Source organism: Alosa alosa, chromosome 15 (genome assembly GCF_017589495.1).
Source record: "Alosa alosa isolate M-15738 ecotype Scorff River chromosome 15, AALO_Geno_1.1, whole genome shotgun sequence".
Classification (NCBI taxonomy): Eukaryota; Metazoa; Chordata; class Actinopteri; order Clupeiformes; family Clupeidae; genus Alosa; species Alosa alosa.
In genome coordinates, this window is record NC_063203.1 from 17,201,460 (window position 1) to 17,213,471 (window position 12,012).

At 41.7% G+C, this 12,012-nt stretch overlaps 1 protein-coding gene across 2 annotated transcripts in view; it reads right to left on the reverse strand.

Annotated features, from left to right (window-relative positions):
* gramd1bb (GRAM domain containing 1Bb) overlaps positions 1 to 11,741 on the reverse strand; it is a 124,596-nt gene extending 112,855 nt beyond the window's left edge. For both annotated transcript variants that reach the window (XM_048265342.1, XM_048265341.1), the window contains exon 1: positions 11,327 to 11,741. In XM_048265342.1, the coding sequence (XP_048121299.1) occupies positions 11,327 to 11,400 (74 nt within the window). In that variant the 5' untranslated portion in view covers positions 11,401 to 11,741. The remainder of the gene's footprint in view (positions 1 to 11,326) is intronic.
* Between the last annotated feature and the right edge of the window lie 271 nt (positions 11,742 to 12,012).

Sequence of the window (12,012 nt, forward strand, 5' to 3'; positions counted from 1 at the left end):
TACGTTAACTCCAGAGGCAAAGTAAACAGTCCAGCCAGTTAACATGAAAGCCAGTTACCGTATAACACCGGTCAAAATGCGTGTGTGAGCTACAGGTGCTGTTGTGGTATGAATGAGTGCTACAGGTGCCGTTTGTGAACTGGGACAGAGCCCTCTGTCACAGTGTGTGTGTGTGTGTGTGTGTGTGTGTGTGTGTGTGTGTGTGTGTGTGTGTGTGTATGGTGGGGGGTACAGATGGTAGCCAGGGTGTCCCTTTAATGGGCCATCAAGCTAAACACATTGGCAGAGCGGAGGCATTTACAGCACTAATTGGTTGCCACCAGGACAGGCCTGCTGTCCTCTGCACATAAATCTGCCTGAAGGTGGCAAAGTTTGGTTCGGGCATGAACATTGGCCAACCAGCGGGCGCAGTGATGGCCAAGGTTAGTCAGCAGTGGGAGGTCTGAGCCAAATAGGGCCAGTACTGAGAGAAGTTGTTTTATTGGACCACTTTAATTGCACACCAGTACTCAGTGAAATATATAGTTTAATCTGTATACAGATTTTAATCTGTAATTTAATCTGTATACATGATTTAATTTGTATACAGTATTTCCATTTAAACTACATGACAAAGTTATGATTATTTAGAATCAACTTTGAAACTATTAACTTATTTCTTGTTACTATGTTTTCTTGTTATTATGTTACTTCTCTATGTTATGAGTTGTGTTGTATTGTTACCATATTACCTACTTATTATCATGACACCACCCACGTATTACCAATCTGTAATATAAAGTATTACCACTGTTTCATCACAGCTGATGTTTAGAACAGGAGCAAAAGAGTCCTGCAATGTTTGGAAAGCAACTCTTAATTGGACTCCTATCAAAGCTATTTTTAAAAGACAAACATCAAACTCAAACCCTATTCAGTGAAATTACTCCTTCTAGTAAGAGGTTGCCTGATTAAAACTGTATGCGGGTGTCTGTATGCATGTGTGTATGTGTTGTATGCTGCCAGTCTCTTTAAGCAAACACTTTGAACAAAGTGTGAAAGATGATACGAGGGTTACTGGGGTGTCATAAGCCTGTCAGAAGAAATAACCTTTATCTTTTTTCCACAGTTTTCAAGACCTGGCAATTAAAACGGTGTCCTATATGCAAAGAAGCATTAATGAAGGCTTTGATAATGAATATCCAGTGCCTAAGTCAAATATAATAGACATGCAAGGCCTTTATGAAGCATATCTGTGGATTTCATACATTACATCATCATATTCCACAGTCATTTAATTTCAATCAAGAAAACTACTTTCCTTCGCCTTTCACAATGATGTCATAGACAATGAAGTTGCTATTTCAAAAAGGCAGCTGAATTAATTTTTCAACACAAGCAATTATCATCCCCTATGCTTCAGTGAGAGCAGTGATGTGTGGGAGTTACATCTCATTGATCTCAAAGGGATTATTATTTAGCTGAATGTGTGAAAGAGGGAGGGGTGACAAAGCAAAATGTTTCCGTTGTTTTTACTTTCTCAGGTGAAGAGTTCCTGGGGATTAATTTAATCAAAAATAGTATAACTGACTTTGTCTTTGGATTTTGGAAAAATGTAGTCTATCAATGCGTTGCAAGCCGTAAAATGACCATGTTCTTTCAACCAACGCTGAATGGGCATGGTTAGACCTACTGCAGTTACAGTGGGAACATCATGACATTAGAAGAAATTAGACAAAATTTTAAATGTTAAGCAGGGTAATTAGGACTAATTCTTAATTTATTATGCTCGCACAGAGAAATCAAGACATGGCTGTTGAACTGGATCTTATTCAACACCATGTTTTTTCTTACTTAACACCAGAAGAATGTATTGAGTGGCTGCTTGTTAGGCAGAATGAGACCTCAGAATGAGATGAGATTAGTTTAGCGTAATTTTAGTTGTATAAACAAACTGTACTTTCATATAGCTAATGTATTGCTAACTGCACTAGCCTAGCATAGATGCTCATGTTATGTCAGGCCAAAATTCAATTAATTAACAGGTGGAAAAGACTCTGCAGCAAAGTCTCTTAAATGCATATTCTGACAGGAGTTTTTTTTTATGTACAAGGGAGTTTGAGGCGTTTCAGAGGGGGTCATCATGGTGTTGCACCAATAGTTTTATAACCACAATCCCATCACATACTGTAATAGCTATACCCATTCCCATTTGTATTCTCAGAATGTCTCATGTGTTTTTAAAGAAGAGCTAGTCTGTAAAATTCATTCATACTCCCCAATGTTCATTATGCTGTATCTGCTAGCACATGAGTTTCTCAGCAAACAATAATAACAATGGTTATTCAATCTAGAGAGGGTTGGATTTCCCCCCTCTTTCTTGTTGTACACTTTAACACTACACACTTGCAAGACATACCAAACTACAGATAACTAAAACCCTAAAACCCTGTTTAAACATTTTGTTCATATTGATTGATTGAAGTCTTGTGCTGTATATTGCAATAAAGTACAATTTTAAAAATCTCTCTCTGTCTGCCTGCCTGTCTCTCTCTCTCTCTTTCTCTCTCTCTCTCTCTCTCACACACACACACACTCTCTCTCTCTCTCTCTCTCTCTCTCTCTCACACACACACACACACACACTCTCTCTCTCTCTCTCTCTTTCCAAGTGGAAACTTGCCCCTCTCCCTTGACCACTCCCAGTAGAGCTCTTAAGAACCATTTCCTAAGCTAGACAACAGACAAAAGGAGGATCACTGAACACAGTTCCGGTCACTGGTAGTGACCTAGGGGCCAGTGGCTGAACAGCAGGTCACTATGGGACTGTTGCCTTGGCTCTGTGCTCAGGGACGGAAAAGGGAACTGAGTTAATGACAGGGTAAACCAAAGGTAAAGGACTGGAATACCTTCTAATGGGACTTGTCACCATGACAACCTTGGTAGCTAAAATTGGAAGAAGCTTGGATAGTTTGATCCTGCAGTAATGATGAGAGACTGGCCACACTTGTAAGAGACTTCTAAACACAGCGGGTGGATGAGAGATGAGATATGAGATCTACCAAATAAATGAGCATCAATGTTTACTTAAGCTCCAAGCTAACACTTTTGCAAAAACATAAAAAAAGAAAACTCTGCAGCAAAACAAATTCAGAGAGAGAAAAATGCACTATAAAATAAAAGGTTGTCAACATACAGTATAACCTAACACAGCACTAAACTGCTGTGAACACAGCATGTAAACACAGTTAAACACTGCCAAAAACATTATTAATATTTTAGTATCATTTTGCAAATTACTGTAATGTAGACTAATTTGGCTTTTCATATTCATTGATACATGTTTACTTCCATTAAGGGCAATGTATAAGGCCAGACATAATACAAGTTAAAACTGCATAACTGGGGGAAGTACTGTGCTCTGTTGTCCTCGTCTGTGTTTGTGACTGTTAACCATCCACCAGCCTGAGAGCTTGACACTCTTCAATGTTCCTAAGTGCACATCACAGATGGAATTGACAAATTATATGTCCAGACATCAATTCAAAGAGACATCCAAACAAAATCATTTCAACAGCCATCCCACGTATGCCGTTAGTAATTCCATGCCGGAGTTTTTGTTATTGAAGTAGCGAATGCCTCAGATGTTTGGGCTGGTTCTCCATACACGTGTCTAGTATTAGTACCGTGGACGGTGTATCAGTGGGGTGGTAGGGTGTCATAGCCATTATTGTTATTCATGAGACCTGGATCCAATTATTGAGTGGGTCAAGATAAGGGGCTCTCACCAAGGAGCTCTAATTGCACAATTTGAGTAAGACTCTTGAGGAAAGAAGCAAAAAGGATTTTTCCTCTGACAGTCTGTCTGACCCAAAGAAATAAGCAAAGTGCATCCTGAGTACACACATATACCACAGACACACACACACACAAATAATAACTCATGACTCATGAAAAAAATAAACCCTTCTGGTTTGTGCTAATACAACTCAGCTCACACACAGCTCATATCAGCTAGTACAGCTAACATCCACGCTACGTCAAACATGACTCCCATATTATGGTGACTCCATTAAATTCGGGAGTTGTGGTAGTTTATTAACATAGGCAATAACTGCTGCAATACAATGTATTACCAGTGAAAGGCATTGTAGTGGCTGGTTTTTAAACCCACTGCTCTTAATTTATTGTTCAGTCTTTATTATGGTAATAACAGTTGTGACTACAATATGAAATTCAAGCAGGACCACCTCTACATATTTTCACATATCTGGGTGTAACTGAGATAGTGGGTGAAATAGCAGATGATTTGAATGCTGGAGAAAAAAGGACCAGGGACCGGTATCATTTCTAGAATTCTAGGTAGAATTCCATTGCTTCTCCTGCAGCGAGCAAGGCTGGCTTTGTTAGTGTGATCAAATTGCTAGCAGACAGATGTTCACAGCAGGGGGGACGGAGAATAAATGCAAAAAAGGTATCTCTCTCTCTTGCTCTCTCTCTCTCTCTCTCTCTCTCTCACACACACACACACATACTCTCTCTTGCTCTCTCTCACATACTCTCTCTTGCTCTCTCTCTCTCTCTCTTTCTCAGCCTCCATAATCAGTTATCAGTTCTATTCACAGACTCACAGGCTAAACTGGCTTTTTACACTATGAAGATAGAATGCATTGTTTACTGACTCCAAATTCAAGAGAGTGACAAATATTCACTGTGCATGACTGAGTCTAGCACCATCAGCCAGACTTGATGTGCCTGTCAAGGCGCCATTGCGAGGCACTGCCAGACAGTTCTATGAGCTGGGAGCTGTCAAGGACTGGGTCAGCTCAACCCTCCTGTTTTATTTGACAGTCAACAAAATGTTTTTTTAATATCTTTGTCGAAGTTGTTGGCATGAGGCTATGCTGGACACAATATGACAATATCATCATGCTGCAATGAGACTTGTTATGCTTTCTATTTCAATCACCTTAGGTTGGAGTGATGTATAAGCATATGAGCTATTCTACTGTAGGTTTACTTTAGTCACAAGTGGAACACTCACTATTGAAATATCCATTCCATGTACTCCTTTCAATCTGATAACAATCGTAATCAAATATTCATACTAAGAAAATCATCACATCATGCAAATTTAAATAGAGAGATACGTGTGACAGAAATGATAGCTTCAGCGAAAGTTCTACTAGGAAGACTCGTAGCGTAGCCTTTTACTCCTCCCATGCTTTCATGGAGCCAATCTTAGCTTTGCCTACTTTTCGGGAAAGCCCTGCAATCTGATCATTCACTCATTCAATCGGCGCTAGCCTATAGGAATTCAGTTGGCTCTTTAAATCTGTTCCACCTAACACTTCTGCTTCTCACGTACACCGACTTTGACGTTCCCTCCACCTCCCCTCCAGCCACCACTGCCTGCATTCCACGTCCATCATGGGCATGGCTTGCCTACCGCATCATCTTCCTTCAGCCACCGCCACTAGTTGCTCCCCGTTTCGTCGGGGGGGGGGAGGGGGGTGGAGGCTCCCCGCCCCTGCCTTCATCCATCGGCAGGAGACGAGATCCGCTCATCGCCTGGACGGATCCGAGACGGGGATTACGCCAAAGACTGTTACCTATTCAGGACTCTTTATCATGCTTGTATCCAAGCTGTTCCTTTACTAATTAAATGGTTAACTGATTCTATTCTGTTTACTGAGTCTTTCTGGTAGAACTGTCTGTCTTGAAACAATTAGTCTAAGTCACAGTTTGCTGCTTGATATAACATATTGTCATTGTCAAAACATCATATTGTACATTCAATGTACTCAAGTGTGCTCAAGACACAAGCTGAGGTAGCAGTTGACTCATTTCAAATGAATCTATCAGCACTCTCTGTGATTTTCTTCAATTAACTCTTATTGAGGACTTCAATTTGACAGTCTGCTATTAGTTTCTTGGTCAAAGTGAAATGGGAAATGTAGATGAGTGGTGGCTGGGGAAACTCACCACTCATCTCATCACATGGAAAACTCCACTCTAGCAACAAGCTAGGGGTCTATTTTTGGATGTTAATGAGTGCAACTTTTCGTTTGGGACCAAAACGACATGATAGCATATAGGTTAGGCTTTGGGGCAACTTTTCTATGAAAGTAAATCACTCTTTTAAGCCAATAACAAGGCTAAAATAAAATACCATTATTCATCTGTGTTACCATGTAGAAGGTCTCTGCAGACAAACTAAAGTATTTTTACCTCCATAAGTGTAAAGAAAGGGTTGACAAAAAGTGATTGTCTTTATGAGGACCACAGCAATCCAAAGGGCATCAGAGCAATGAAATTAACCACTCTGGTGGCCTTTGAAAGAGTGAGGCCTCAAAGTACAGTGGCAACACTCATACTCAAGTAATATGACATTTGTGGAAAAATAAAACAAAAAACACAACCCATTTCAAAGCTCTGATGGGGCCACTGTGGCAGGATTAACAACACCAGCACTGCTTTTTCTTCACTTAAATCTCACAATGTGTATGACATTTACAAACAGAAGCGACTGTAAGCCTCCTGGTACAGCTGGAACATGTTCTTTCCAGGGTGACTGATACACTGCCATGACGCAAAGGTCATTCTGTGTTTTTAAGAGAAAGGAGAAAGCAGGAATATGTTGTATGCCGCCTTGTCTCCTCCACAAAAGCAATGGTGCCATTATGCAACTTTCCACGTCAGAGAAGAGACATGCTGTCAGGAACCGTCTGAAGTTTCGCACACTTCACTGACAGGTCTAGATGTGAGACTAGGCAGAGAGCTACGGGAAGCTGGTTGGGACACACCCCACACAATAAGATGTAAATGAGCTTTTGTCTTTCTGCACAGCAGGGTCCAGGATAATGCCAGACAGTCATAAAGAGTATGTGGATAGTGGAGGAGGAGCAGGAGATGGAGAAATCATGCACAGGACAAGAGAAGAAGAAGAGAGTTCAACAGAAGAGGTAGCATATGGAATAATAGCAGGAAACATGGGGAGGGAGGGAAAGAGAAGAGAGACAAACAGGAAACTGTCTGCACTATAATTACATAGTAGTTAGCTTTCAATGGTTTCCTCTCCCATGCAGCCATGTCATAATGAGACAGATCAGGCTGTCTTTAACCTTTATAGTATTTCACCTACACAGGGTGAAATATGTTAACCGCCAGCATTTGACACTCTGTGCTAAAGACTGACGATAAATGAGTGTGTTTGCCCAGTGCTGGCGTTGGACAGGATGTAGCAGTGCCATATTCCCACACAGGCACAGACACATGGAAAGAAATGACGGCAGAACTGCAGTGGTGGAATACACTGCCATTCCAGAGGCATTTACAGTATGGCACTATCAACAGTGAGACTCATCTACTGTTTGGAAAGGGTTTCTGAAAGATGCCATCATTTACTTGATATACTGGACCAGTAACACACATAAATTGTGGGGAAATCCAATCATGACACATTAAGCCTAACTGCTTACTGTAATTTACTTTATAGTAACTGGATATTATTCAAGTAATGCATTGCTACTGCTGCAAAACATATGGTGACCTAAGATACTGGAAAAGTGTAATATCTTGCACAGCATAAAACAATGTTTGCAAATGCCTGTTCCGTGACGTAGGGACTTCCTGAAACAAGCCAGGCATAACATGCTCACCTAAAACTTGCCAACGAAACCAGACCTCAATACAGTAAGTACACATCAAAAACCAAGTGATGCAGTGCCAGCTCTGTGTTGTCAGCGTGTTAGATGCTGGATGGAAGTGAAAACAAATGGCAGGTTTTATAGGGTCAATTCTGACTTAGGCCCACAGGAGCATGACAGGAGAGGGAAAACATTACACACCTTTACTGGCAAAGAGAGAGTGAGTGATAGAGAGAGAGAGAGAGAGAGAGAGATTAGGGGTCATTTTCCACAAGTCAGTCAGTTTACCTTGGGGTCCTAGATGACATTCAATGAAATTATTGATAGTAGATAGATAGATGGATAGATGGACATAATATATATATACAGTATATATACATATATATATATATATATATATGTAGAGAGAGAGAGAGAGAGATAGAGAGAGACAGAGAGAGAGATAGAGAGACAAGACAGTGAATTTGAACGGCTCTTAGTGTTGTAGTGGAAGCCTGAAATGAGTCTTTTGTGACCACGTAAACGCCTTGGCATCCTTTGTCTAAGGAAAGGTCAGACATTTTTGCCAGCCAAATCATATGTCACAGCAACTGAGACCGAATGACTGTCTGGTAAATGAACTGTGAACTGTGGAGCACTTGATGTTTTCTACAAAGCAAATCTGAGTGTATCTCCAGTCATATTAGCATACGGTTTCCTTGTAACATTTCCTTGTTCACGCATCATTTGAAACCATCTTGCTCTGCTCTTACGCTTCAGTATCCCTAACAGGCTCGCCTCTGCCCCATACTCTCTCTTATCCTGCTGGGGAAGCTAACACCCGTCACCTTCAACTGGTGTCAACGCATGTCTGCGCCTGTGCAAATGAATGTGCAGAGTGATAAAGCAGTGTGTTGAATTTGGCCAGTGTTAATCTCAGCTGGCAGTTTTATGATTGTATTCATATTCCAATGTGGTTGGGGGAAAGTTACTGAACCAAACAAGTGGATGAAGAAAAATTATACATGTGTGTTGTCTAAGTGGAATGACACTGGGCCCTAATTTGAAACGATGAGCAAAGTGCAAATTCAGTCAAAGTTCTTAACTAAAGCGATTGTGTGTGGCATGTGGGAGTGTATTGATAAATTAGCTATTAGATTTCGCCTTGTTATTAAATTAGCAGTAGTCAGACTTCAGACTTTTCACTTAGCTCATGATTTAAAATAGGGCCCATGGAGTGGCCCTTATTTGACCTGCAGTCAGTTGGATCTGCTGTCAGTCATTGTCTCTGCACAGCCTCTGCGATTTTCTCTGATTAACCACAACTGAATTGCGATTTGTTCCCTGTTTGTGAAAGTTTACTTAAGTAAACCATAAACCATGAAGAACATCGCACTCAGTTGCACTCGATTTCAGTGTTCTTTTGTCAAATAACAGTGCATTCTATCAACATTGCAAACTTGTTGACGAAAAAAGGTCACGCATATCTCTTTGCTATTCCACAGTCATTGCTGAACTAAACACATCTTCAAAGGGCAAATCATACCAATTGGATAGACTTTATCACAAATATTTAGTATGGGCTTGTGTATAGTAAGTTGTTTGGCATAAGTAAGCATCAGTCATTTGATTGAACGCACTGGTGATTTCCTTGTGACCTGTGTCCAAACTAAGTCATGAAAATGCCAAGCAAATCCACATTCTTTCCCTGATTAAAATGGCTGAATGGAAAAACAGCATGGATTAATCATACACCAAAAGTCTTTCTAAGCCAGCATATAAATCTCAGTCACTCTACAGGGCACCCCTCTACCTGTAACACATGGATGGAACGTGATTAGCTTGGATAAGTGTTTTTGTCTTATGGTCAAGTGGAAATGATTGTATCTTTGTGTTGTGAAAAGATGTAATGTCCACAACACTGCTTTAAACTCCCATATGTAATGTAAGAGGATAGGCAATATTTTGACCCTGCTGGGTCTTGTTATCCTCTACATGTTTTCACTGGAGCAAGTTTATTTGTCCTGCACCTGCCAGAAGGTGGGATTATTTTATATTATTATTTTATTATTCTACTATTTTAAAGACAATTACTTTTTTGAACGTTGTATCTTTGTGTTAACATTTTTATCCCCTGACAAAAGTGAATGAGTGAGACAATGTATGGCAAGAATGAATGAAGTCTTTGCGAAAGCGACAAGTTAGGACTGGTGGTGGTACGACTGGGAGGTGAAGATACTGTACATGGGACTGTCTGATGTGCTTATTACTGTAGCTCATGTGTCTTCATACTGCATAAATAAATATGTGCCTGGAAAGAGCAAACCTGGAGAACCATTTCAGAACTTTACGCAATAACACAAAACTTAAATATAGAAAGTAAACCCTTGGCCATACAATATTTTTTTCGCAAAAAGCACATTTCTTAACTTCCATGATAAACCTGGCCACCACATCAATCCCTACTCTTCTGCCTACTGTTACTTCCGTCCAATTTATAAAACGTCACAGTATGAGGCTTGGCCAAATGCAAAACAGTGAACACATAACTGACCCACATGACAGCTGTCATTGTGTTACTACAAAGCTCAACAGGGCTTTCACTCTTTACTTGCTCAGCATATGACTCAGGGCTGAGAGATGTCTCCCTGAACTTACAAGCTCTGTACTGTCTGCTGTCAGACAGACATGGCCATGAGAGCAGCAGGGAGAGACAGTTTCTAAGAATGAAGACCAAGACCACAACCCCTGTATGTGTGTGTGTGTGTGTGTGTGTGTGTGTGTGTGTGTATGTATAAGAGTGGTAAGCACATACATGTACAGTGTATATTTGTGTGTTGGTTTGCATATGGGGGTGTGTGTTTGCATATGTGTGTGTGTGTGTGTGTTGTTGTATGTGTGTGTGTGTGTGTGTGTGTGTGTGTGTGTGTGTGTGTGTGCACTCATGTGTTTGTGCCTGTATGGCTGTGCGTGTGTGTGTGTGGGTGAGTGTGTCTCTAGGTGCACACAAGTGACAAGGACCTCCTATTCTAACGCTCCTTTGAAGTGCTATGAGTGGGGCACAGACAGTGTTGTGCTCATTCACTGCTAATGGGCAATAAAAGGTGCAGGTGGATGGATGAAGACGCCAGGTCAGGTGGTTGGGCACCGGATGGTTCCCCCTGGCCACTAGAGCCTACAGCCCTCAGTATTACATAACAAACATGGCACTGATAGCACATCACCACAACAGCTTGTGTGTAGTCATGAGAGAACCAGCACAGCACTGTCAGACTACCAGCAAAACTGGCACAACAAACGGCTTGAGTAGCACCAACAGTTTCCTATGGCTGTTTTGTCTCTTTCCACCAAAACATCTGATAGAAATGCTTCTGATAACAAACCTACACTCAGCCTTCTCTACAGTGTGAACTCGTTAACTTATGATCATTAACTCAATGCCTACGAGCTCATACACTCATACAGACACACAGGCAAAACCTCACAAACACATGCACACACAGACACACATGATACGCAGACAGACACACACAGACACACACACACACACACACACACACACACACAACACACACACACACACACAGATACGAATCAATCACATGTGCACATCCACATAAAAGCACAAACAAGAAGCGCAAGAAAGCTCAAGCATAACAAAGAGAACACAGTCTCATGTAACACATGGGAATATGTAAGAGATGGAAAGACTCCATTACCTTGAGCCAGGGACCCTGGAGGGGAGGATGCTAGAGGCTATGGGCGAGAGTAAAGAATCACTTTGCCATACCATCTGTCAGGCAGTTGGGATCCACTCAAAGTGGGAGCAAGTCCACCTCTGTGCCCCTGTCTCTCTCCCTTCTTTCTCACTCTGTCTCTCCTTCTCCTCTTCCTCTCTCTATCTCTCCTTTCTTTTCCTTTCTCTGTTCCTTCCCGTCCCTGTCAGCCTCTCTGCTTGTCTCCAACACACTAAAGCACGCAGCCACTTACTGAGGGGAATCCTCGTGCTGGATCCGTCTCAAATCCCTACAAGATGCTGAAGCAACGCACCTCCCACTTTCTCTCTCTCTCCCTCTTGCTCTCTTTTCCTCAGCAGCAATCTATCGTACTCCTGTGCTCCCCAGAAAGGCATTCAGATGACTCGCTCTCTCTCTCTTTCTCTCTCTACACACACACACACCCACTCTCTAACTCCAGCCACCCTCCCCCTCTCCTCTCTCTCGCTCTCTCTCTCTCTCTTTCAGATGACTCTCTCTCCCTCCACACACACACACACACACACACACACACACACACTCCCACTCTACCTCCAGCCCTCTTTCTCTCTCTGCCTCTGCCGGTCTCTCTCTCTTCCACCCTTCCTCCTCCCTCGGTGGTGCTCTCTCGGTAGCTGCCAGCCTCCTCT